At 39.2% G+C, this 27894-nt stretch overlaps 1 protein-coding gene and 1 non-coding gene across 5 annotated transcripts in view; both read left to right on the top strand.

Moving 5' to 3' along the window:
- Positions 1-23955, top strand: part of POLE2 (DNA polymerase epsilon 2, accessory subunit) — a 28223-nt gene extending 4268 nt beyond the window's left edge. For 2 of the 4 annotated variants that reach the window (XM_045900791.3, XM_064570999.1), the window contains exons 3-19: positions 444-519; positions 2898-2975; positions 3110-3203; positions 7080-7154; positions 9004-9087; positions 9697-9753; positions 10635-10683; positions 11320-11392; positions 12146-12318; positions 13610-13699; positions 13875-13929; positions 14711-14770; positions 14857-14934; positions 17049-17157; positions 18202-18378; positions 19580-19647; positions 23768-23955. In XM_045900791.3, coding sequence (XP_045756747.1) covers positions 444-519; positions 2898-2975; positions 3110-3203; positions 7080-7154; positions 9004-9087; positions 9697-9753; positions 10635-10683; positions 11320-11392; positions 12146-12318; positions 13610-13699; positions 13875-13929; positions 14711-14770; positions 14857-14934; positions 17049-17157; positions 18202-18378; positions 19580-19647; positions 23768-23786 — 1415 coding nt within the window. In that variant the 3' untranslated portion in view covers positions 23787-23955. The remainder of the gene's footprint in view (positions 1-443; positions 520-2897; positions 2976-3109; positions 3204-7079; positions 7155-9003; positions 9088-9696; positions 9754-10634; positions 10684-11319; positions 11393-12145; positions 12319-13609; positions 13700-13874; positions 13930-14710; positions 14771-14856; positions 14935-17048; positions 17158-18201; positions 18379-19579; positions 19648-23767) is intronic. The other 2 variants (XM_045900792.3, XM_064570998.1) reach the window with 2 other exon arrangements.
- On the top strand, positions 20166-20330 carry LOC123862731 (U1 spliceosomal RNA). The gene has a single exon (XR_006795404.1). It is a non-coding gene; the product is annotated as a U1 spliceosomal RNA (small nuclear RNA).
- Positions 23956-27894: the final 3939 nt, after the last annotated feature.

Genomic DNA, 27894 nt, shown 5'->3' with positions numbered 1-27894 from the left:
GCATAATGCTTGTGAAGTATTGAGCATAGTGTCACACATTTATTGAGGGCTTAATAAGTGGTAGCTATTATATCTGCTACTATCATGCCTATGGAAATGTAGCATTGGTGATAGAAAGTTCTACTAATGTAACCTTCTTGGACCTAGGAGTTTACAGAAGTGTTTGTATAACTGAATTTATATTATTAGACAGTATTTAGAAAAGTAAGTCATTTGGCTATGTATTAAGATATTATAAGCGTATTTGAGTGTAGGAGATGAAGGTTTTTTGAGATATGGCTTGTATTATTGTTCTGACCTAACCCTTTTTTTTGTCCTGAAAACTATGTAATGAGAATCTCAGTGTTAGTCTTTGCAGATTATTTTTAGGAAAAAAGCTATCTGTGGAAATAAGTAAATTTTATGCCTGTTTCTAAGATTGAACTTCAAGATTCTCTTTTCAGTGTCATCAAACATGATCGAACGGTCTGTGGTGGAAGCGGCGGTCCAGGAATGCAGTCAGTCTGTAGACGAAACTATGTATGTGGATAAAATGAACTTTTCCCCCTGCTGGCGATATGAAGTGTTTATTTATTTTTTTTTTTTTAAAGATTTTATTTATTTATTTGACAGAGAGACACAGCGAGAGAGGGAACACAAGCAGGGGGAGCGGGAAAAGGAGAAGCAGGCTTCCCGCAGAGCAGGGAGCCCGATGTGGGGCTCGATCCCAGGATCCTGGGATCATTACCTTAGCCGAAGGCAGACGCTTAACAAATGAGCCACCCAGGTGCCCCTGAAGTGCTTATTTTAAATGATTTTCTTGGGGAAAGAATTAGTGGTCAGTATTTTTACAGTGGTTATTTCTTAGTGTTTCTTCTTAAGTGATAGCTTGCATTATAAACCTCATTAAGTGACTCATCTTTACTACTTTTTCCTGGGGATTTGAGGTTACAGTGTTGTTTATACCATTACTAACTTTTGCCACTACCCATCGGATCTGACTTTATATTCTGTATGCTGCCAACAAATTGAATTGAATATTCAGAAGTATACTTTTGCTTTTGCTCTTAGGAAAGTGCAGTGTCCAGAGAAATTCAGCGACTTACGTTGGGTCACATGGTAAATGGCAGGGAGGGTATAACCTTAGTTTTATGATTCTTTCCACTAACTCATGTTATGAGAGCTTAGGAATTTATATGGCAATAATTTTTCTGGGTTTTATTTCTAAGTGTCCCTCTTTCCTTTCCTCTTTTGAATATGATACTTCTTTCCAAATTCACAGGATTTAACTGGGAGGAGAACAACTGGGAAAATGGATAGAGAGTATTAACTTTAATAGTTTTTTTTTTTTTAAAGATTTTTTATTTATTTATCTGACAGAGAGAGACACAGCGAGAGAGAGAACACAAGCAGGGGGAGTGGGAGAGGGAGAAGCAGGCTCTCCACTGAGCAGGGAGCCCGATGCGGGGCTCGATCCCAGGACCCTGGGATCATGACCTGAGCCGAAGGCAGATGCTTAACGACTGAGCCACCCAGGCGCCCTAACTTTAATAGTTTTTTCCTCTTTGGGGCAATGGGGATCATTGGCAGGAGTCATTACCGTAAGAAAACAGAGAAATTGAGGAATTTTATTTATTTATTTATTTATTTATTTATTTATTTAAAATATTTTATTTATTTGACAGAAAGAGAGAGAGAGAGTACAAGCAGGGGGAGGGGCAGGCAGAGGGGGAGGGCGAAGCAGACTCCTCTCTGAGCAGGGAGCCTGATGCAGGGCTCAGTCCCAGGACCCTGGGATCATGACCTGAGCTGAAGGCAGCCACTTAGACTGAGCCACCACCCAGATGCCCCAAGAAATTGAGCAATTTTAATTTTCACCTTGCAAACTCATTACTTAAGATACTAGGGTACAATGACATACCCCTAAAGCCATCAATAGAAATTCAAAATGACTGTATCGAAGGGGAAGGATTGTAATCATAAAGTAAGCATTAAAGTTAACTCTTGTTTCTTTCTAGCTCTTTATATGCCACAGTTAGCCAATGCAGAGGTCCAGTGGGACTGAATGGTAAACAGTCTTTGCAACTTCAGCTGTCAGAAAATTATTATATTATAGCATAAGAGAGGCTTTCATTTTTATAGATGAAGAAGTGGCATGAGAAGTCAAATAACCTGTCAAGATTGACCCATAAAAAATGGTGGAACAGTACCTGGAATCTAGGTTTTCTTCAAGTCCATAGGTTCTCTGCTACTCTATACTAGGTGTTACCACCAGGGTAGCAAGAATGTTTTTGACCATATTCAATCTGGGAGATAAACAGGTAAAATTTTAGGGAAGGTTTTTTAGGTTGGAATATTTATGCAGTAGTGCTGTGAATCTTTTTAAAACTTCGTTCAAACACAGTTATGTTATTAACAGTGTCTAAAAGTAAGTTGTTGAATTTCTGTAACACTATAAGCGTCAAGGATGTGGCCAGTATTTTGGGGGTTCTTTTTCTATTTTATACCTGGTTTCTGGGACACTTTTGCGTAGTATTTTGGATTAAAAAATTGTTGGAAGTGAATTATATTCTTTAATAATATTATAGCTCATAACAGTAGTACCCATGGGGAGAGATTTCTTTCAAGATATAACTATTTTATACATACATGTTCTTTTTCAACAGATGACATTCTTAATTAGAAGTTAACTTGATGATGATGACGATGATGATTATTTTTGCTTGAGAGTGTTGGCAATGCTTTCTTGTCTCTGAGAGGAAGATTTTGCCCCCATATTCTGACCCTCTAAGAAATTATGTATATGACCTGTGGAAAGTACATTCGTATACCTTAAGATTATAATAAAGTTTTTATGCTCACCTAAAATTCTTATATTTTAGTAAATCAGGTCTGTGTTTTTGTGGGCTGTTTTTCAGAGAACATATTTTCAATATCATAGGAGCATTTGATATTCCACGCTTTGTGTACAGTTCAGAAAGAAAAAAATTTCTTCCGTAAGTATACCATCTATTGATTTTAAGCTCATTTCAGATGTACATTTCTTTCAGAAGGCATATAGTCCATGATTCATTTTTGGCCTACCTTTGTGTATTGTGATAGGTATAAATAGGCATTTCTTTCTTTCTAGTCTATTAATGACCAACCACCCTGCACCAAATTTATTTGGAACAGCAAGAGATAAAGCAGAGCTGTTTCATGAACGATATACCATTTTGCATCAGGTAAGCTGAGGGGGGAGATGAGACTGTATAAGCTTAGGTAAGACTTAGTGTTAATTAAAGGATGGAATTTTGTAGTCCAATGTTTGTCATTCAATGGACTCTTTTTGGGCTTTCTATGTTTGAAACCATATGGGGGATACAGAAATAAAAACAATGGTTTTTGTGATGATAAAAATAGCAGCTAATATTTATTACCTACTTTTAATATGCCGAGCACTGTGTTTAGCATGTTATGGACATACTTACCTCATTTAATCATCACAACGTCAGTGTATGTATAAATGCTACTATCCTCATTTTTTCCATTATTTTTTAAAAATATTATTTATTTATTTGACAGAGAGCGAGCACAAGGGGTGGGGGGTGGGTGGGGGTGGGCAGAGGTAGAGGGAGAAGCGGGGCTGATCTGGATCATGACCTGAGCCAAAGGCAGACACTTAGCTGACTGAGCCACCGAGGTGCCCCACTATTATCCTTATTTTACAGATGAGGAACTGAGACCTAGATAAGTTTAGGAACTTGACCAAAGATCACATATAGTCGGTATAGACAGGATTTGAATCCAGTGTGTCTGACTCTGGAGCCCAACCTTGGCCTACTACACTATACTAGCTTCTAGCAGCTTACAGTCTGTAAAGTTAAAGACACAAATAAATATAAAGTAGAATTTTATATGTGCTGTAAAAGAGATACAAACAGAATGTATTCATTGGAAAAAGAAAGGAAGCCTTTGGGGAAATGATGGTATTTGACATGGGCCTTGCCTGCTTTGATCTCGTGGTGGATCACGAAATGGTGAAAAGGTGGTGGTAAGAGTGTGAACAAAGACACAGCAAAGGGAAATAGTGGACTCTGCAGGAAATGATGAGCAGTTGGTCCATTTTGTGTTTGGAGGAAGGCTCATGAAGAAGAGTAGCATAGGATAGGTTTGGAAAGGCAAGTGGGAGCCAGATTGTGGGAACGCCTTGGATGCCGCTCTCGGCAGTTGGAATCTGGTTTCTTGGTACAAGGAGCCTTGGAATATCAGAGAGAGACCCAATCACAGCTGGGTTTTGTGAGCACTTCTCTCCCAGAAGATTTTGAGATGAATTAAGAATGCGAGAGAAGACTTAGGGGAGTCTGTGGTATTAGTCCTGCCAGAAATGACAGCTGGGGTGGGGGGGCAGGAAATGGCAAGGGTTGTAGACGGGGGACCCCACCGGAGCAGTGGAAGCCATCATTCATGTTGACTGAGTGGATGTGAAGGAGAAGGGAGAGAGCAAAACTCAGAGATGATTAAGGTTGTGAGTCCGAGAGAGTAGGACAGTAGAATAATACATTAACAAATAAGAAAAAGGGAATGTTGGGTGCCTGGGTGGCTCAGTCGTTAAGCGTCTGCCTTCGGCTCAGGTCATGATCCCAGGGTCCCGGGATCGAGTCCCACATTGGGCTCCCTGCTCGGCAGGAAGCCTGCTTCTCCCTCTCCCACTCCCCCTGCTTGTGTTCCTGCTCTCGCTATCTCTCTGTCAAATAAATAAATAAAATCTTAAAAAAAAAAAAAAAGAAAAGGAAAGAAAAAGGGAATGTTGGGGAAGATGATGCAGATGATGCAGGTTCTGTTTTAAACATTTGAGTTAAGGTTGCCACTGGGATGTCAGGTGAAAAGTATACCTGGAGCTGAAGAAAGAGATCTGGGCAGAGAGAGATGTAGGGGCCATCTGCCCAGAGGAGTAGATAGAGCTGCAGGGATGGATGAGGCCCTTTGGGAAAGAGAGGCAGCTATGGGGAGGCGGCGGCAGAAGGGAAGAGGAGAGAATTGAGGGGGCCAGGCCAGGATGGTGTTAGATGGCAGAAGCGTAAGAAGGTTTCAAGGAGAGGATGGGCAGCAGGAGGAAGCCTGAAAAAGGATGAAGAGGGTGAGCACTGGGGATGCCTATTCTCTCCTGCTTCCATCACCTACATAATGTTGCCAGATCAGTCTTCCTGATGTAGAGCTCTGGTATTGTCGTGATTTTGCACAAAAGTCTTTCAAGAAGGAGGCTTACTGCCTATTGAATTAAATACAGATTATATTTAGTGTTTAAGATCTTCCACTGCATCTTTTTGGCCAGATCTCTACTTCTCCTCTAAAAGTTCCTCTGTGCTGAAACCAAAAATGAAATACAGAATTATTGTTCATTTCTTCTCCTTCTTCTGTAACTTTGCTTATACTATTCACTCTCTGGCCTGCTCTTCCCTCTTTTCTCTGCTACTGAAACCTTCCTAATTCTGGAAAGGCCTTAAATTCCTCCTCTTTTCTAAACCTCTTCTTGATCGGTTGGATGCAATCTCTTCCTGCTTTAAACCACTATGTCAGTATGTCTCCTACAGCATTTACTAGAGTTAGCCCTGCCTTGCGTTTGGGGTGTTTATCCCTGTTATCAGACACCCCTTGTTTATTTTCTCTGCCACATTTGGCACAGTGCTTTCCATAGAGAAGATGCTCAAGTAAATACCGCATTTCTTTTTTGTTTCTGTGCTCTATCTCATGACCCTGAGATCATGACCTGTGCTGAAATCAAGAGTCAGACGCTTAACTGACTGAGCCACCCAGGCACCCCTTAAAAATTACATTCTAAAGCCTATTATATTATTTTGGGTGTGTCACTTAACCCTTCTGAGCCTCATTTATTCTTATCTGTGAAATAAAAGGGTTGGATTTTAGTCCATTCACATTATTTATTGCAATTATCTCCCTGAGAGCAAATCTGATCGTATTATTATCCTACTTCAATATCTTTGTTTTCCATTGTCTATAAGATACACTTCCTGGCTTGGCATACAGTCTGTATTGTCAGGGCTCTTTTACTGGAGATTACAGAAACTCAGACCAACTAAAACAGAAAGAGGCATTTATTGGCTTTAGAGGTCCACCAGTTTCAAGCACGGCTGGATCCAGGATCTCACACGTCATGAAGCATCTATCTCTTTCCATCACCCAGCAATTTTTAAAAAATTGATTTTACTTTCAAACAAGTTCTCCCTATGAGATGACAGAGGCCCCTGTAGCCTCAGCAGCACTTGGAAAGGGAGCTCTTCTCTTCTCGTAGTTCTAGCAACAGTCTCCTAGCGGCTCTTAGCTTGAGGCGCTTGATCAACCCTGAACCATTCACTGGCTAAGGGGTGGAGGACTTTGATTGACTAGGCCTTAGTGGCCTGTTTACAGAAGGGGGAAGGGACACCAGTCCTGGCTAAACTCAGTGGACCACAGTGGGGCGGGGGGAATGGTTCCCCAAACAGAGGCTCCAGCTCATCTCTTACCTTGTCTGACACTCCACTTTGTGCACCTTGCGAGCCAACTATACTAAACTTTGTATCACTGCCCAAATACTCTTTTACTCTTGTAACTCTTTCTTGAGTTACAAGAAAGGGAACAAAGAGTATAGGAGTATAAAATCCCTTCCTCTGCCTGAAATGTCTTGTCTCTGGTTTCTTACTAGCAAAGTCTTATTTATCATTTAGGGTCTCGTTAAATGCCCCCTTTTGCCTGGGGTCCTTTGTTGTATGGTGGCCCTTGACTTTTCTCTCTCACAGACTCCTGTGCTCTGAGGCTGACACTTGGTTTTTGTCTTCATATCCTCAGCTGAGAGTGCACTGCTGCCAGCTACACAATAGAGCTTTTTCTTTTAAAAAAAAATTATTTTAAATACTTTTTTTATTTTCAAAATTGCATTGCTAAGTATTTGTATATTAAAATATGGGGGCTTTCAAATTTGTTGAGACTAGGGGGTAGTAACATTAGGTTAAGGACAGTGTTTTGTCAGAGTACTACTTTAATGAATTTTCAAATTTTATTTTAATGAATTTTAGTTTAAAATGTCTGATTCAGTAATTCATGTGAATCTTTCTTTTTTATAGAGGACCCACAGACATGAATTATTTACTCCTCCAGTGATAGGTTCTCACCCTGATGAAACCGGAAGCAAATTCCAGGTTAGAACATTACCCTAGTTGTTTAGGGGGTGTAAGTATACAAGTTAAATATTTGTTGCTTAATTTTAATTTATTAAAATTTAAATGTAAATGAATCACTGGTAACTGTTTAACCAACTAACTGACCTGGGCAGGCTCACTGTTAATCAAGTCCATGCTCTGGGTCCTGGGTCCTGCAAATCTCTAATAGAAGCTACCACTTCCTTCTTTGGGACAGGCCCTGAGACTGTGGTAGCCCCCAGATGGTCTCCGGCCACCAACACAGATCCCTAGTCCTCCTGGTCTATTTGCTGGATATGACATTGGCTTTCTGATCAACTATCAACATTACCCTTCCTCCCCTCACTCGAACTCCAAAATCCTGGTCTTGTTGCAGCCCATCCCTCTAGTGACCACCACACACTTACTCAGCTAAAACGTGCTCTATCCGTTGAAGTGAAAAGTTTACTTAAGGCAGTAAGGAAACAATATTTATAGGATAAATGAGATAGCCAGACAGGCCACAGGGGTGTTGGGGCCTGAGGAAGAGGTGAGAGGGAGAATTTTTTCTGTCACATGCACTCCTCCCACTTTTATACTCCTATACTCTTTGTTCCCTTTTGTTCCAGCAACACAGTCACTGTCAGGGTTGTGGGGTCGAGCCCCCTATCAGGCTCTGTGCTTAGCTCAGCATGGAGTCTGCTGGGACTCTCTCCCTCTCTCTCTGCCCCTCCCTACCCCCCCATCAAATAAATAAATAAATCTTAAAAAAAAAAAAAAGCATCAGAAAGTTTTTTTTTTTCTTTAGAGAGGGAGGGAGAGGGTGTGGGGGGAGGGGCAGAGGGAGAAGGAGAGAGAATTTTAAGCAGGCTCCTCACCCAGCATGGCTCTCACAACCCTGAGATCATGATCTGAGCTGAAATCAAGGGTCAGATATTTAACCAACTGAGCCACCCAGGCGCCCCAGAAAAGATTTTTAAAAATAGTGTCCTAATCATTACCACCTTTAACTTAATGAAAAAATATAATGGTCAGATTGAGAATGTAAATAATAATGACAACCTTCCAAAATACTAATATAACTTTTTAAATAGCCCACTAATTTGCAAGAGGTATTGACCAAATAAATAAAATTTATATTCTTTTCTATATTTTAAAGGTAAATGCACTTATCATTATTCAGAATACAGTAGTCCCTCTCTGTCCTTGGGGAATATGTTCCAAGACCCCCAGTGAATGCCTCAAGCCACAGATAGCACCAAAACCTGTATATACCATGTTTTTTCCTACACATACATACCTGTGATAAAGCTTAACTTATAAATTAGGGACAGTAAGAGATTCACAACAATAATTTATACTCAAATAGGACAATTATAACAATATACTGTAATAATTATTTGAATGTGGTCTCTCTCTCAAAATTTCTGATAGTATTGTAACTCACCTCCTTCTTGTGATGATGTGAGATGATAAAATGCCTACATGTTGAGATGAAGTGAGATAAATGATGTAAACATTATGACGTAACTTTAGACTACTACTGACCTTCTGACAATTCATCAGAAGGAGGACCATCTGCTTCTGGGCCATGGTTGACAGAGGGTAACTGAAATCACGAAAAGTGAAACTGTGGATAAGGGGGAACCTGCTGTAATATGGTATGAGACTTGAGTCATTGCTAAGAGCCTGAGTTGGTATTTTAGCTTTTTATAGGATAAATTCTATTTTCTGAGTTTTATTTGATTTTCTGCTGTACAGTGGTGTAAATACTGAAATGTGTACTCAAAATTTACCTATTTATAAAAATATTCGTTTCTTCAAAAAACTTATTTTCAGTCTTTAAGAATTTATTTTGTCTTATTTTAAGCTTAAAACAATAGAAACCCTCTTGGGCAGTACAACCAAAATTGGAGATGTGATTGTTCTTGGAATGATAACCCAATTAAAAGAGGTGAGTTAAACTTAATAAGCATCAGACTGGTTTTCAGCCTTGGGACTGGTGAAATGTCAGTTACTATAGCACTCCTGCGGAGTGTACAGGGCCGTGTTCTTCATGGAAGGCTCCTGCCTCAGTTAGCAAGTAGCCTTTGCCCCCGCATCCTGTTTCCTGACTAGACATCAGGAAGGAGAGTCTTATACAGGCCACTGATTTGCGTGGTCTGAAAGTAGTCCCCAGTGACCTCTGGTTGAACCAAGAGGACCGAGTTTCTGAACAAGCAAGGCTGCAGACCACATTCTGCTCCCTGGGAGAGGGACACTGTTGACTCTGTCAGGTGGAGGTATCTGGTGAGGCCCGCAGGGCAGTCCGCCAGCGTCCTGCTTGCCCTCTCTGGATTTGCAGCCGTCATTCTCCGTGTACCCTTGAGGAGGCTCAGTCTCAGTCAAGTGATGAATCTGAGGCGACCAGACTAGCAAAGGGAAACGCCTAGATGAGGAATTGCTCATTTTTAAAAAAGCTACTGTACTCTACTGTTTTCTGTTGTCAATGTTGTATTTTAATTATTTTCACCTAGTATTCATTTTTACATAAATACAGACATATTTCTTTTAACGTTTTTAGGGAAAATTTTTTCTGGAAGATCCTACAGGAACAGTACAACTGGATCTTAGTAAAGCTATATCCTTTTTATATATTTATTTATGGTTTTCTTTATTGAGATTTTTTTAAAAGATTTTATTTATTTATTTATTTATTTATTTATTTATTTATTTATTTATTTATTTATTTATTTATTTAAGGGACTGGCAACTTCTGAGGGAGAAGCAGGCTCCCCGGGAGCCCGATGTGGGACTCAATCCCAGGACCCTGGGATCATGACCTGAGCCGAAGGCAGTGGCTTAACCAACTAAGCCACCCAGGTGCCCTCTTTATTGAGATTGATGATAGTAGTTTTTTTTCATTTTTTAAAGATATTTATTTGAGAGAGAGAGATCATGAGCAGGGAGGAAGGACAGAGGGAGAGGGAGAAGCAGACTCCTCGCTGAGCAGGAAGCCCAGTGTGGGACCTGATCCCAGAACCCTGGGATCATGACCTGAGCCGAAAGCAGACACTTAACCGACTGAGCCACCCAGGTGCCCCTTTATTTTTATTTTTTTAAATCTATGTTACATGAATTGGAGATATTGATTCCATATCATCCTCAAGTTAGCCTATTTGGGTTCCCACTGTAACTTCCGTATAGCGATGATACAGCAATCCAGACCTAATCCTAGCCAGAGACAAAAAAAAACTTTAATTCTCCCTTATTTGGAGAATCCAAACAAATCACTGAGGAAGTTTAGAACATGTTAAGAATGCCATACTGTCACTTTTACCAAACTACATCTTAGAATCAGACATGGGACATTTAAACCTAAAATTTTTAAAGCTGTCATCTATTCACAGTTTCAAGTGTGAAGCCTTTGCATTTATTATTTAGAAGGCCTTTGGGCCCAGAATGTGTATTGACTTTATCATCACCTCAAGCACAGAAATATTTTCCTCAACTGTTGTGTACCAGTTCCACAGTGGCTTATACACAGAGTCATGCTTTGTCTTAGCAGAAGGTAAGTCAGTATACTTTTTTCCTGTCCTCCTCATCATATTACAATAAAAGCATTTCTACCTTGGTTAAAATATATTAACATAATTTGGGAGAACATTGCTTATAAGAGCATACTTTTGACAACATTAAATAACTCTCAGACTGGTAAATGGGCCTGAGGTTTCTTTTTGGGGTGATAAAAATATTCTGAAATCAGTGGTGATGGTTATACAACTTGTGAATATACTAAAAAAACCACTGAATTGTATACTTTAAAGGGTAAAGTGTAATGACATGTGAATTACATCTTAATAAAGTTGGAAAAAAACCCCCAGATTTTACATAGGGTCATAAAATGAAGCATTTCCTAAACTTTATACCTTATCTCTCTGTACTCTAACATGTATTGTGAAATTAAGAAGTGGCAAGTTTTACTTCTGAACCTATTTCTATTTCATGACCTTTTTTTTATATAGAACTGAGACTGTCTTTGGCTCTGAAGCTGTTATGTAGCTTGGGGGGACTGGCAACTTCTGTAGTTAGTTGACAGAGGGTGAGACAAAAGTTTAGCATTACTGCTTTGTGTTCCAGTTTCTTTCTTTCAAATGAGAAGGAGAATTGGACAAATGAAGGTGATTTGTTACTTATCTTTTTTCAGGTTGGTTTGAAGATCAGGTGTTTCATGTCAATGCCTTCGGATTTCCACCCACAGAACCCTCTAGTACTACGAGGTATAAGATGCTGGACTGCAGCTCTATGGGAATTTTGTAATATTGGCAGTAGTGAATGTAAGATAGGATATCGTATCTCAGTTATTATAAGGCCTCAGGCTTTGTGTCAGATGCAAAAAGTAATAGACAGTGAGAGTCAGAAGACTGGGCTGTGTATGTAACTGAAAACTAGCACATTGATTCCTGACAACTTTCAGTCTCATCTCCATACCTTGGCTTTTTATGGGAAAGATTTCTAGTCTTCCTGTCTCACTTATCTGTAAGGTTGATTAGAAGTTCAACTGAAATAAGAGATAGGAAAACACTTAGCGGAATATAACTTTCATGTTAACATAAAGACTTAATTTGTTTTCTACAAGTAGGCTCCCTGCCTGCTTATGATTTATTTTAATATTTGCTCTAGTCAGTTTTAAAAGACTCAGATACAACCTATTAAGTATTTATTTACTGTTTTTGTATTTCTTATTTTAGGACATTTAAATGTTTGTTTTTCAAGTGCTACAAATAGTATATTTTCATGGTACTATGTACACAGAGGGGAAAATAACCTCATTAGAGAGAAAGAAGCTAAATTTGTAAGATTATTAGAGAAACATCTCCAAAAAGGGGCACCTGGCTAGCTCGGTCAGTGGAGCATGCAACTCTCGATCTCTAGAGGTTACTTAAACATAAAATCTTAAAAAAGAACGAAAGAAAAAAAACCTCTCCAACAGAATATAGGGTAGAAGCTAATATTGTGTCATCATTACCTAGGGCATACTATGGAAATATTAATTTTTTTGGAGGGCCTTCTAATACGTCTGTGAAGACTTCTGCAAAACTTAAACAACTAGAAGAAGAGAATAAAGATGCCATGTTTGTGTTTATATCTGATGTTTGGTTAGACCAAGGAGAAGTGTTGGGCAAACTTCACACCATGTTTTCTGGTGGGTGCCATTCTTTTCTACTCTTTTGAACTCAGTACAAGGGGTCATATCTTAAAACTAAATTGTTAAAAAATGTATCTTTCTGAGTAGTCTATTTTCTTGTAAATGTTGATTCAGCAGTGAGGTATTTTATTTTTTATTTTTTTAGATTTTTTTTATTTATTTATTTGAGAGAGAGAATGAGAGAGAGCACATGAGAGGGGTTAGGGTCAGAGGAAGAAGCAGACTCCCTGCCAAACAGGGAGCCCGATGTGGGACTCGATCCAGGGACTCCAGGATCATGACCTGAGCCGAAGGCAGTCGCTTAACGAACTGAGCCACCCAGGCACCCCGTGAGGTATTTTAAATGAAACCATCTTAAACACTTAAATTTTTACATTTGAAAAATTACTCTGTGTGTTTGTGTGTGTATTCATGAGAAATAAGAATTAGTCCTAAGTATAGTATGACAATGGATAAGAGCTTGGGCTTTGGAGTCTGACAGGAGTGGGTTTAAATTGCAGCCTTAGACCTTGGGCAGGTTACTTAATCTCTCTCTTAGCTTATAGGGATGTTGTGAAAATCAAGCCATTGCAGATCCTGGCATATAGTAAGTGCTCAATAAATGGGCAGCATTGCTACTATTATTTAAAAATAATAGTTATTAAAATAAGTTATTATTAAACTAGTAAGTTTTTATTATTAAAAATTCAGGGGCGCCTGGGTGGCTCAGTTGGTTAAGCGACTGCCTTCGGCTCAGGTCATGATCCTGGAGTCCCGGGATCGAGTCCCACATCAGGCTCCCTGCTCAGCCGGGGGTCTGCTTCTCCCTCTGACCCTCTTCTCTCTCGTGCTCTCTGTCTCTCATTCTCTCTCTCTCAAATAAATAAATAAATAATTAAAAAAAAAATTCATGGTTAGGGGCACCTGGGTGGCTCATTTGGTTCAGCGTCTGCTTTCGGCTCAGGTCATGATTGTGGAGTCCCAGGATCGAGCCCTGCGTGGGTCTCCCTGCTCAGTGGGGAGTCTGCTTCTCCGTCTCCTGCTGTGCCCCCCACCCCAGCTCTTGTTCTCTCTCTCTCTCACTCACTTTCTCTCTAAAATAAATAAATAAAATCTTTAAAAAAAAATTCATGGTTCGTTTCAGTTGGTGGAGCATGAAACTCTTGATCTCAGGGTCATGAGTTCAAGCCCCATGTTGGACCTAGAGCTTACTTAAAAAAACAAAACAAAAAACCCCTTTAACTATGAGGGGTTTTAATCTGATTTCTAGACTCAAAAACTGATATTCATTTTATTCTCTTATTTTTAGGTTATTCACCAGCACCTCCAACCTGCTTTATTCTGTGTGGTAATTTTTTATCTGCACCATATGGAAAAAATCAAGTTCAAGCTTTGAAAGGTATTGAAGATCTACTGAATAAGTATTTCTACATTTATATAAACTAAACTGATAAGAAGTGATCTATAATGTTTTAATTTCATTTAAAAGCTGTAGGATTGTATCTAATCAAATATAATTTGATATTTGTGTGTATTATATTCAAATTAAATTTAATATCCCTTTAAAATTTTAGATTCCTTAAAAACTTTGGCAGACATAATATGTGAATATCCAAATATCCACCAGAGGTAATGATTTCTGCTATATTTTTTAAAGTTTTTTTTTTTTTTAAAGATTTTATTTATTTGACAGAGACACAGTGAGAGAGGGAACACAAGCAGGGGGAGTGGGAGAGGGAGAAGCAGGCTTCCCGCCGAGTAGGGAGCCCGATGTGGGGCTCCATCCCAGGACGCTGGGATCATGACCTGAGCCGAAGGCAGACGCTTAACGACTGAGCCACCCAGGCGCCCCTTAAAAGTTTTTTTTTTTAAAAAACAAAAAATGAATTCTGTTTGATATCCATGATTATTAAGAAAAAAATGAAAGAAAAATTTGAGAAAATTAGTATGCTAAGAGATAAAATTATCCTCATATCACGATAATGTATGTTACACTGTACTAGAGATTTATAGTGAAAAATATTAAAAGGAAGAGTGATACTTTCAACTATATTTTGAATTTCTTGGTGACATTAAATATCTAGAACCGCACTCTTTAGTATGATAGTCACTGGCCACATGTGTCTCTTTAAATTCAAATTATTTAAAGTTAAGTATAATTTACAATTCACTCACACTAGCCATAGTTCAAGCACTGGGTACTTGGACGGTGTATATACAGGCATCTCCATCACTACAGAAAGGTCTGCTGAACAGTGTTAGTCTGGAGACTTTTTTATTAAAATGCATGAAATTTAAAAAATATTAAAAATTCATTACTGAATTAAAGGCAATAACTTGTTTTTAGACTATTGGATAGTGTTGCAATAATTGGTTTTTTTTTAATGAATTATGTTAAATTTTGCTCTAGTAGTCGTTTTGTGTTTGTACCTGGTCCAGAGGATCCGGGATTTGGTTCCATCTTACCAAGGTAAGTTTTGTTTAGATTTTTCTAACAATAAAAAAAATTTGTACCATTCAAAGATATATTCTTTACCACATAAATTGTTTTTATAGGCCATCACTTGCTGAAAGCATCACTAATGAATTCAGACAAAGAGTGCCATTTTCAGTTTTTACTACTAATCCTTGCAGGTAAATATTACCGTTTTGTGTTACACTTTTTTTCCTTTCATTTTAAAATTAACTTGATTCTTTTTTTTTTTTTTAAAGATTTTATTTATTTATTTGACAGAGAGAGAGACAGCGAGAGAGGGAGTACAAGCAGGGGGAGCGGGAGAGGGAGAAGCAGGCTTCCCGCGGAGCAGGGAGCCCGATGCGGGACTCGATCCCAGGACCCTGGGATCATGACCTGAGCCGAAGGCAGACGCTTAACCATCTGAGCCACCCAGGCGCCCAAATTAACTTGATTCTTAAACCGTGTCTCCGAACTTTGAGTACTGTGAGATAGAGAAAATTTCTCTTTATTTTAGGTTTCTCCAAACTTTTTTTAAAAAATATTTTATTTATTTATTTGACAGAGAGACAGTGAGATAGAGAACACAAGCAGGGGGAGTGGGAGAGGGAGAAGCAAGTTCCCCGCCGAGCAGGGAGCCCGATGTGGGGCTCAATCCCAGGACCCTGGGATCATGACCTGAGCCAAAGGCAGATGCTTAACTGACTGAGCCACCCAGGCATCCCGGTTTCTCAAAATTTAAAAATATTTTAACATGATTTAATTGACTAATAATGAATTTAGAAGCTGAAAAACAGATGGAGATTTAAAAACTGATATACTCATTACACATCCTTTAAGAAAAGTTACAATGGATAAGTGAAAAGATTATGCATTTACTGCATGTGCCGCTCACTGTAATCATAGGCTGTTACCCCCAGTCCTTGGTTCTCCTCTCTTTTCTGCCTGCATTCACTCCTTTGGTGACCCTATCCACTCCCAAGGCTTTCAGTACCATCTACCTATCGCCCTGTCAGCTCCCGACCTGTTCTGTACCCTTCTTTATCAGAGTTTGTGGTACCTTTATCCTTCCAGTCACCCAGGCCAAAGACTTTTGGGTTTCTCTCACATGTAGTTTTTCAGGAAGTCCTTCAAAAATTTGAAGGAAGTCTTCAAAATATATGCAGAATCTGGCTGCCTCTCACCACCTCTGCCTCTATGACCCTCTACCATCTTCTCTCGCCTGGATTCCTGTGGTAGCCTCCTAGTTGGTCTCAAGCTTCTCCCCTTGCCCTCCTTCTACAGTCTGTTCTTAACGATGTGTCAGAGTGATCCTTTGACACACAGGCATATCACATCCTCCTTACTGATCCTGAAAGATGGGACCCCCTTGCGCCATTCAGTAACAGCCCGCATCCTGGCAGTGGTAGTCAGGGCCCTGCATGATCTAGCCTCCTGTGCCCTCTCCAAGTTCCTCCCTCCCTCATTTATTCCAGTCGCTACAGCCTCCTTTCTGTTCCTCAAACATGCCCGACATGCTCCATCTCGGGGCTCTGCTGTACCTGCTCCGTCTGCATGGTGTTCTTCCTTCACCTATCTGCTTGACTAAGTCTCTCGCCTCCTTCAAGTCTGTGCTCAAATCAGACTCCATTATCAGCCCTGCCTGTTTTGATCATCCCACTTAATAGTCCAGCCTTCTGGCCCTTTTCTCCTCACAGATGATCGATCCCTAATAGCCTGTTTTTCTTTTTCTGTTTTCTTTTTCCCATACAGTTACATACATACATCTCCCAATATCCTTATATAATTATCATGTTTATTGTTTATTTTCTCAGACTGTCCTGCCTCCATTAGAATATAAACTGCACGAGGACTGTGATCTTTTTGTTTTGTTCATTCATCCCTAGAATTGTGCCAGACACATATGAAGAGCTCAATAAATTACTGTTGAATGAGTGGATTAATAGATAGATTCTAGCTGAATTTTTGCTGTGGTAAACAATGGGAAGGGGGAATGGCTTTTATCATAAAACATTTTTTTTTTTTAAGATTTTATTTATTTATTTGAGACAGAGAGAATGAGAGAGAGAGAGCACATGAGAGGGGGGAGGGTCAGAGGGAGAAGCAGGCTCCCCGCCGAGCAGGGAGCCCGATGCGGGACTCGATCCAGGGACTCCAGGATCATGACCTGAGCCGAAGGCAGTCGCTTAACCAACTGAGCCACCCAGGCGCCCTATCATAAAACATTTTGCCTTTTAAACTATCTCCTATTTTTTCCTGAGGAAGTCAAATTCAACAACTATTTTCATTTCAGAATTCAATATTGTACACAAGAAATTATTGTCTTTCGTGAAGACTTAGTGAATAAAATGTGCAGAAACTGTGTCCGTTTTCCTAGTAGCAATTTGGATATTCCTAATCATGTAAGTTAAGAGTCTTCTTTATTAAACTGTCTTAAGTATTGCATTATATAAAATTTTTTTAAGCCACTTAATAATTTGCCCTTTTATGTTTGTTTATAGTTCAAAATAACTTGAACATACTTTTGTTAGTAAGTTAATTTTTGTTACTAAGTCAGTGTTTCTCAACTTTCTCACTGAAGTATCCCCTAATGGGCAGAGGAAAACCTTAGAACAAACAGGAAATTTTTTTGAAGCTTCCTATTTTGCTTTTAAAACTCATAAATCTTACGTTGTACTTCAAAATATATGTATATTTGTCTTAAAAAAAAATGCTTATGTTCCTCACATCCATTATATGGTATGTCCCCATCCCGGAGGATGTGTAGTGTTTTATCTTGTAACTTCAAGTTTCCCTGACATAAACTTGTCAATCCCCGGTTACATGTAACCCCTGTACCACTTTGGGAAATGTGGAAGTAGATCATACAGAGCATGTTTAGTATTTATTTTATAACATTAAAGTTTATGTAGGCTGCATATCTATTCTTGGCATTACTTAAGCTGTGGAATTATTTTTAGATGAACATAATTAGTAACTGAGTTTATTATACAGCTATAATTGTTCCAATATGACTATTTGGGGGAGTAGCTTTTATGATACATGGTATTAAATGAAAACTTACAGATTTTTCCTAAAATACAGGATAGTTAATTTCATTTCATTTTTTAAAAAAGATTTTATTTATTTGAGAGAGAGAGTGGTGGGGCGAGGGAGAGGGAGAAGCAGACTCCACACTGAACAGGGAGTCTCACCTGGGGCTTGATCCCAGGACCCTGAGATCATGACCTGAGCTGAAGGCAGACACTTAATGGACTGAGCCACCTGGGCACCCCTAGTATCATTTTGTATCAGTATTTCCTAAAGCTCTGTGATTCAAAGTCCTCCCAAGTGTTTCTCAAATTTTGTAAGTCATTTTGGTAATTGATATTTAATTTAAAATGATTTGTTAGCAGTTTTAACTTTTACAAATGAACTGACATTTGTTTTATATAATTCTTTTATAGTTTGTGAAGACTATCTTATCCCAAGGACACCTGACTCCTCTACCCCTTTATGTCTGCCCAGTGTACTGGGCGTATGACTATGCTTTAAGAGTGTACCCTGTGCCTGATCTCCTTGTCATTGCAGACAAATATGATCCTTTCACTCTGACCAATACAGAATGCCTCTGCATAAACCCTGTAAGAATATAGTTAATGTTATATAGTCCTAGTTTGTCAGGATTAGAGTGTTTTTTCTTTAAATTTAAAAAATATATATTTAGTAAAATTGTTGTATAAAAATGTACTATAAGTGAAACATTGAATTAATTTGGTATACACAAAGTTCTTCAATGTTCAGGAAAGCATGTGACTATAAAGTAATGTGACTTAAAAAAAAAAAAATACACCAAAGCTTATAAATCCAAATGAGTATTTTCCCCTTCAAAGTAACTGCCTTGGGATTCCTTTCTGGGAATTGCTTTCAGAGCCTATATCTCAGTCTCTTTAAATATATTAATGTCCTTTGTGGATGATTTTGATTTTTAGAAATTTGTGCAAGTCCCAGAAATGCGTAAGCCTGATGAATATGGAAATTCTTACTGGGATACAATTTCTACAGAAGTATGATTGCCTTTTCAAATTTTGGCAATGATTACTGCATAAATATTGTTGATGTGAAACAGTATCTTCACTAGTGACTTTTAATCTGTTTCCTTGATTCTTGTGAATTTTAGACTGTAATACTTTTTTTTGCTTCATCTAGGTCATTTCTAGAAACATCATGACTGTTGGTTACTGCTTTCCTCAAACACTCATTTATTTTGTCCAACTTCCTCCAAGACAGGGTTTCTCAACCATGGAACTATTGACATTTTGAACTAAATAATTTTTTGTTGTGGAGCACTGGCCTGTCCATTGTAGGGCGCTTTGCAGCATCCTTGGCCCCTCATCCCTAGATGCCAATGGCAGCCCCCAGTTGTAACAATCAAAAATGTCTTAGGATATTTGCCAGATGTCCCCTGGGGGACATTTTCAGTGGTTGGGAACTGCTCTAAAGATGAGCACAGTCAATGGATTTGGTTTCATGGTTTGAAATTTACGGCCTGATTTTCATAGAATCTTTATTCACTTTCCACTGTTCTTTCACAATAAGGCTATTTATTTAAATTTAACTCTTTGGGTGTTCTCATAGTTACTGCTTTATTTGATAGCACCTTATATCTGAATTTTTCCACTTTCTCTTCCTGTAGGCCAGTAAACCACCACCTCCTACACCATCATTATATACTTTTTTACTTTATTTATAACTTTAAAGTCATGACCAAGGAATTTAATCTTAAAAATAGGAATTCTTTTACAAAGTTGAGTATTCACTTACTGGCATTTTTTTTCTCCAAAGGGCTCTTTTCCAAGAAGTGGATTTTCATTCAAAGTTTTTTATCCGTCCAACAAGATAGTAGAAGATAGGTAAGTGTACCTCCAGAAACAGCAAGTAGGCGCTGTCTTTTGGCGTCGTATTGCTGAAAATCAGATGTCCTATAGGTGTGTTGAGGTTTTAAAAAATGTCTAGTGGTCCTTTGGAAATGTTTCAGGCTGAACTTCTGGTCATACTGTGGGACACAGAATTGTATATACTTGATAAAAGAGATTAAGAACTGTCTTCTGAGGGCTATGTCAGACCAGCCAGGGAGGTGGGCTAGTTCTTTTACAGGCTGACTCTTCATGATGTTTATTATTCTGAGAGGTCAGCCCCACCCTCCACGTGGTTGATTCTCAAAATCTAGGTAATCTGCCTTAAATTGACATTAAGGAAGTGTGTGTGGGGAACCCGGGGTGTTAGTGTGGTGATGGTGAGGGGTTGGGGTTGGGGGGTTGTCTTGGGAATAAAGAATAATCCACCCGGGGGGCGGGTAGTGGTTTTCATAGGGTGATCTATAGACTACCCTCATCAGAACCCTCTGTGATCCTTTTTAAAAATATTGTTCTCACTTAACCCTGGCAGGGGAGATACCATGATCATGAAAGTGGTTTTCCCAGGGTGAGTCTTATCCGTTGCACTCCCTATGTGCTGACCCCTGCGATTTCCCCAAAGTGGGAAATCTAGATGCATAATTTATGGTAGTGGGGGACTGTGTTCGTGCTCTCTCCTGGGGAAGGGGTGTTAAGTTCCAGGATCCCACTCCAGACTTACCAAATGACTCTCTAGTTGTAGGGCCCAGGAATAAGCATTATTGACACTATTTCTCTTGGACTCAGGCATCCCAACATGCTATTTCTCAGTTAATCATATTTTGAAAAAGCTCCCCACCTTAGATAAGAACAAGTGACCAAATAACTGCCTTGCAGGTTCTTGTCAGAGAATGTAATCTTGAACACACAGCCCAGTTGTCTTTATTTTTTGGTAATTAACATATTTATTTAAATAAAAATGAACACAAGTACATGATAAAAATTTCAAACAGTGCTTAAAGTATAAAATTGTAAAGGAAAAAATACATCTGCTTCCTAACCTTGAAACCATGATTAAGTTTCTTGTATATTTTAAAGATTTATTTATCTGAGAGATGCGCATGCACCTGAGTATGGTGGGGAAGGGCAGGAGAGAGAGAGAATCCTCAAGCACACTCCTGGCTGAGTGCAGAGCTTGACTCAGGGCTCAATCCCAGGACCCTGAGATCATGACCTGAGCAGGTATCAAGAGCCAGACACTTAACCAACTGAGTCACCCAGGTGCCCCTCTTATATATTTCTTGAAAAAACAATTATGCATTGTTCTTGCTGCTCAGTACTCATGGAAGATGTAAGTCCATTCACTTTATGAGATATTGTAAGTTTTCCTCTTTTACTCATTTGACATATATTTGATTCTTACTGTATTCCACACACTGCTTGGTTTTTGGAATGAATATAACCAGACAGATACGGTCATCAAGGTCACAGATACACTATTCTATAAGCCCCAAAAGTGTTTGACTTTACCTAGCCCATGTTGAATCCTGAAAAACCAAAATTGATTTGGAATGCCCTTAGGTAAGAGCAAGCACTTGCCTCCAGAGTCTTGGCTGCCTGTTGTCACCTGGATGCCCCTGAGGGCGTTTGATTTTGTGACCCCAGGATTTTACTGAGGGCTGTCTGGGGAGCATATTTTGTCCACCTTTAGAATGACTTTTACTGAACTGCAATTTGATGTGAAACTTACTCTGCTATTAAAACCAATACTGGGAACTTTCAGCAGGGCTTAGGACAAGAGGATTCTGTGTCTATCCCAAGCAACTGTTTATGTTTATCTTAGGGGAGACTGTGAATCTTCTAATAAACTCCCTTTGCTTTAGCTGTTGGGAAGCACAACCAAATGTGTAGCCTACTCCTCTACCTGCGGAGTAATTACTAGCGTAAATGTTGGGTGCAGCCCTGACTTCATCTTTTTTTTTTTTCTGAACTGTATTTTCCCATTACTTGAATTTCCTCATTTACTTTTATCTTTTTATTATATCTGTCTCTGCAAACCATTTCATATTCTTTTTTAAAAAATGAGCTGGGATATAAATAAGTAAACCACAATAGGAAATTAATTGATTTATTAATTAGGATAGTGCAAGACACTTCAGTTACATTTCTGGTTAATGTTTCCTGGCTGCCATGCAGAATTGTTTTGTGTTCTAAGCACTTTTTACAGAACTCTGTGATAGTTTCTACGTATTGTATTAGAAGTCACATACGTACCTGTCTTCCTTTTTTTTTTTTTTAAGATTTTATTTATTTATTTGAGACAGAGAGAATGAGAGACAGAGAGCATGAGAGGGAGGAGGGTCAGAGGGAGAAGCAGACTCCCCGCCGAGCAGGGAGCCCGATGCGGGACTCGATCCAGGGACTCCAGGATCATGACCTGAGCCGAAGGCAGTCGCTTAACCAACTGAGCCACCCAGGCGCCCTGTACCTGTCTTCCTTAAAAGCTTCTAATATAGCCCTTGACTTGAGTTGATGCTCACCATTCATGGAGTTGAAATAGCTGGTTCCTTTATCTTCTTTTTTTTTTTAAAGATTTTATATATTTATTTGACAGAGGCACAGCGAGAGAGAGAACACAAGCAGGGGGAGTGGGAGAGGGAGAAGCAGGCTTCCCACCAAGCAGGGAGCCTGATGTGGGACTCGATCCCAGGACCCTGAGATCATGACCTGAGCCAAAGGCAGATGCTTAACGACTGAGCCACCCAGGTGCCCCTCCTTTATCTTCTTTATAGACTCAGATACTGAAAAGCCTTGACATGATTTCCAAACTATAGTTTTTTAGTGCTTGATCAAACAGGTTGATGTACGTCTATTTTTGAGACAATAGAAAAAAATTTCAAGATATAGTGGAATCATTTGGTCTTCCTGCTACTTAGTTTCTCCAAAGAAGAAATCTTTTGGTACATTATTTGTGAAATCATATTATAGCGTTAATCACAGAAATGTAGTTAAAGTAGGTAAGGTTAACCCTATTTCAGCAAGGACTCTCATACGTTGTTTATTTAAAACATAGTATTGGTGATGTAGTGGAGAAATACCCATTTTCACATATAGTTGGTCGGAATAAAAAGTGGTAAAAACCCTTATGGAGGGCAATTTGACAGGATTTTTTAAGACCTAGACTGTATATACCAGCATGTACATTTCTAGGAATTTATCCTACAGGTATACTTGGGCTTATGCATAAAAGTAGATACAGGTGTTTTTATTGTAGTTTTTATAATAGCAAAACAAACAGTTTAAATGGTTACCCATATGGAGGCGCCTGGGTGGCGCAGTGGGCTGAGCATCTGACTCTTGGTTTTGGCTCAGGTTGTGATCTCAGGATCATGAGATCGAGCCCCGTGTCAGGCTCAGCGTAGAGTCAGCTTGGGACTCTCTCTCCTTCCCCTGCTGCCCCTCGGCCAGACTCTCTCTAAAATAAATAAATCTTTTTAAAAAAATAAATAAATGGGGCACCTGGGTGGCTCAGTTGGTTGGGTGACTGCCTTCGGCTCAGGTCATGATCCTGGAGTCCCGGGATCGAGTCCCGCATCGGGCTCCCTGCTCAGCGGGGGGTCTGCTTCTCCCTCTGCCCTCTTCCCTCTCGTGCTCTCTGTCTTTCATTCTCTCTCAAATAAATAAATAAAATCTTTAAAAAAATAATAATAAAATAAAAATAAATAAATAAATAAATAAATGGGTCCCCACTTAAATGTGTCTACTTCTTCAGAACTTTTCGAATGTATTTAAATTTCAAAGCCTTAAAGGAAGGGATTAATTTTAAAAGTTATAGGTAAATATATTACTGATTGAAAAAAGGTGTAGAAGTGTTCATTGTATTCTACTACTTATGTATATGTTTTTAAAGCATATACCCCCCCAATAGATGCTTATATATGATTAGACTGTCTTTATAAGGATAAATAATTGCTTCCAGGAACAGAAATAGAGTGTGAGACTGACTTATTTTTCACTCTGTCCCCTTTTGAATTTGGAACAATGTGCATATAATGACCTATTTTTAAAATTAAGTACTTAGAAATGTACAATAACTTAGGTTTCCAACATGTTTAATTTTATGAATTTCTATTTTCAGCAAACTTCAAGGTTTTTGAGATTCTTAAAGAACATCTGAAGAAAAAATTCATCAGTTTCTGCTTAATTTTATATTTATGTGATTTTGATAAGTTCCAGTAAAATTATGATAAACTCTAGAATGTTCTTAAATTTGTATTTTATGAAATTTTGGTATTAAGTTATAATAAACATGGTACACTCTACAAAGGTTTAGAGCAAAAATATTTTCTGTATAGTCTTAATATGAAAATATGCATGAAGATACAATCCGATTATACATTTATGCTTAAAAAGTGGTCTCATTATTTCTAGACTAGCCATATGTTAATATTCATTTTAAGAAAAATATTTAAAATTTTCTGAATCCTTATTTTGTCTAACTAAGATTTTTATCACCATAAGAGTTAAGAGTCCTAATGGTAGATTTAGCAATTTTCAAACTAAATTTCAAGTCACAGACTTTATTCTAATGATAGTGAAAACCTTTGTGTCAGGATATTACTAAGATAATCATTTCATAATTATCTTTTGGCACTGGAGAGTTTTTTTTAGGATTTTTTTTAAGGTTTGGCACTGGAGTGTTTTTTTTTAAGATAACTAAGAAACTTAAGATTCACAGAGAAAGGCAGTGAGAGAGGAACACAGGCAGGGGGAGTGGGACAGGGAGAGGGAGAAGCAGGCTTCCCGCGGGGCAGGGAGCCCGATGTGGGGCTCCATCTGAGGACCCCCGGATCATGACCTGAGCCAAAGGCAGACGCTTAACGACTGAGCCACCCAGGCGCCCTGGCACTGGAGATTTAAAAACACAGAGTTGCCATAGATTTTACATTTAGAAGCCACATTATTTTGAAGCAGCAGGTTTTGCTATTTGGATGTGATCACTTAACACCATCCCCTTACTTATCTTTTAGTTTACAGCACTGCAGTAATAGCCTAGAAATGAATCTGAAAGACAGGAAGTCAGGGGTACAAAGAATGTTTCAAATGTAGGAGTAATCTTAATATTACAAAAAGCCTAGAATGGAAGACACTTCTTTGAAAGAAAATTAGCTTTTTGGGGAAGAGAGACTGATAAAAAATAAAAATGACATATTGAAGGGAAAATTCCTCAATGAAATTTTATCTGAATGTAGTGGTAAGTGAATTAGTAGTTAAGGGTGAAGTGGCAGTTTGAGAAGTGGTTTGAAGATGGAAAATTTGGGGAGAAGGTTAGTAGAGGCCTGATGTTAGAAGAGCACGATTTAGCTTTAATTTCAAGAATAGCCTAGAAAAAGTTAAAGATGAAATTAAGGCATAAGTTCAAAAGCTATATTGCTTGGAAAATTTATAATCTGGGCTTTGAAAGTGGTAGTGAAATAAACACTGCAAGGCTGTGGGTCCAGTTATGAGAACCAGAGCTACATATGAATGACGACGAGTAGGAAGTTATAAATGGAAACTCATACAAAGTGTTCCCTCATTCATTTGCTTCAATAAGATGAGCTTTTTGAGATCTTTTTACATTTAGTGGCTAGAAAGACAGGGTGCATTTAGGACTTAGCAAGGTGAAGTGAAGCAAGGCAGTTAACTACGAGCAGGTACGTTGCCAGAACCAAACACGTGTTAGAACAAGACCGGAACTAGAACCGGGTGGCAGTCCTCATCGTCCAGAAATGCAAAGCAGAGGTCTGAAAGATGGGGCAGCAGGGGAGCAGCACTGAAAGGGTATCCTGCGCCTCTGTCTGGGGGAAAAGCAGAGAGGTGGTGTGCTCCCTGACTTGGGTGCTTAATCAGCTGGGGCGTGGCTGGCTCACTGCCAGAAGTCTGGGTCTGAGGCACTGTATGAACAGGGGCCACGTAGATCACACAAGAAGACAGGCGTGGGTAAGATTTCTCTGCTGTGAGAAAAGCAACATTTGGTCTCATGTGGGGAAACCACAGGAAGTGCGACTGGAACACACAGGTGCACCTAACGGCCGCACCTGCCGCCGTCCGCACCAGCCAGCTGTAGCCACGTGGGTGGCCGAGCCTAGCTGGCCATTCTGGGGAAATCTGAATTTTCAGGTAAAACATCCTGACTTTTCAATCACCAGTGATTTAAATTACAGTCTGCACTAAGGAAGACATGATTACAGACTGAATTGTGCCCATGAATTGCTTTCTCTGCCTGATAAGCACAGGAACTTAATCCGGTGTTCTGTAAAATATACCTATTAAGTAAGATGAGTTGAGTCCCAATCATTCCCCAAAAACGATTGTGGAATTTACTATGTCCTCTTATAGTGGTGGGGGCCGCTCAGAGCAGGCAGGGTAAAATTAAGACGGAATGTTTCAGTACTGACCCTGTGCACATTCGTGTGTTTTCTGTTCAATGGAGGCCCTCACACACCATGTTCAACCAGCAGCACAGGCTACCCAGGAGCAAGGGTGTTCTGCCATGGAGGCCGAGGTGTAATGATCCAGGGGCTGAGTATGGAGAGGGCTGCGGATCAAGGCATAATGGCCTTGTAGACGCAAGTAAGGAATCTGGACATGGGGCTCCTGAAAGGTATTCAGCAGATCTGGTTTTCAAGATCACTAAGGTTACTGTGTGGAGAAGAGATTGTAAGAAGGGAAGAGCTGAAGAGACCAGTCAGGAAGCTACTGCAGAAGTCTGCGATGGAGATGATGCAGTGGCTCAGACCAGAAATGGAAAGAAGTGGGTGTATTCGGGGTGTGTAAGAAGAGACCACAGGCCTTGGTAACTGAACAGTGGTGCAGAGTGGGGGTAAGAGGAATCAAAGATTACACTTAGGTTTCAGGCTTAAGCAGCTGGGTGGACAGTACTGTTTACTGAGACTGGGGAAATAACAGGTTTGAGAGGGAAAAAAAAATCAGGATTTCTGTTTGGATGGGTCACTGGCTGGCGTTCAGTCAGTGGAATGTGCAACTCTTGATCTTGGGGCTGTGAGTTTGAGCCCCACGTTGGGTGTAGAGATTACTTAAAAATAAAATCTTAAAAAATTTTTTTTTTTCTATTTGGAGATGCCTATCACACATCCAAGTGGAGGTATCTGGTAGGTAGTGGCATGAGCCTAGAGCTCAGAGGTTAGGTGTGACTGGAGATAAAATTTTGGAGTCACTAGTCTCAACCCACATGAGATCCATGAAGGCACGGATTTTTTTTTTTTTTACAAGTACATTAAAAAACTTTTCAATTCAAGTATAAGATAACATACATAAAGTCCTCTATCGTCAATGTACAGCTCAATGAATTTTCACAAACTGCACATCCTGTTAGCAATACCAAGATTAAGAATCAGAACACTACCCCTCACCCCAGAAGCTCACTCCTGCTCCCCTCCAATCACAACACCCCACTCCCCCTCGAAAGGACAATTACTAGCCTGGTTTCTAGCAGTGAGATTCATTTTGCCAAGCTTTGCCTATTGTAGAATGGAATCATATAGTTTGTATTATTTTGCATCTGGTTTCTTTCATACAACCTTGTTAGTAACATTTATCCACATTGTTCATTCATGTCCATTGTGTGGATATACTTTTTATTTGTCCATTCTACTATTGATGGAAACTTGAGTAGTTTCTACTGTTTATCTATTGCAAATACTGCTATTATAAATATGCAAATTCTAGTATATGTCTTTTGATAGGGATATGTGTTTCTATTGGATATATATCTAGGAGTAGAATTTCTTAGTTATGAGATATATATTACAGTCAACAAAAATTTTCCAAAGTAATTGACCCAATAGATACGTCCAGCATACGAGAGTGCCAGTTGCTTCACATCCTTGGAACACAATGATTTTGTTTTGTCCCATCCAGTGCCTGGAACAGTCCCTTACTTATGTAAGTAGTAGGTGCAGCAAGTGTGCAATAAACATCTGTTGAAAGAATGAATCTAAACTTAGATGGCATTTAAAGCTGTGAGCTTGATTAGGATCATCTGGGAAGGAATACGATTAGGTAAGTAGTCTGATGAACAGACTTTGGGTGACTCCTACATTTAGAGGACAGGCGGGAAAGGAATAAGCAAAGGAGGAGGAAAATGGGAGAGCATGGAGTTCTTCAAACCAAGAGTAAAGTATATTTCAAGAGGGGCAGTCAACTATTTTGAATACAGCCAAGAGATCATAAGATGAGGGCAGAGGTAAAGGAGTTAGATTT

The sequence above is a fragment of the Mirounga angustirostris genome, unplaced genomic scaffold (assembly GCF_029215605.1).
Source record: "Mirounga angustirostris isolate CCGP_5_RB_7025 unplaced genomic scaffold, mMirAng1.0.hap1 SCAF_9, whole genome shotgun sequence".
Taxonomy (NCBI): Eukaryota; Metazoa; Chordata; class Mammalia; order Carnivora; family Phocidae; genus Mirounga; species Mirounga angustirostris.
The sequence above is the reverse complement of the archived record's forward strand: the minus strand, read 5'-3'. Positions and strand labels throughout refer to the sequence as shown.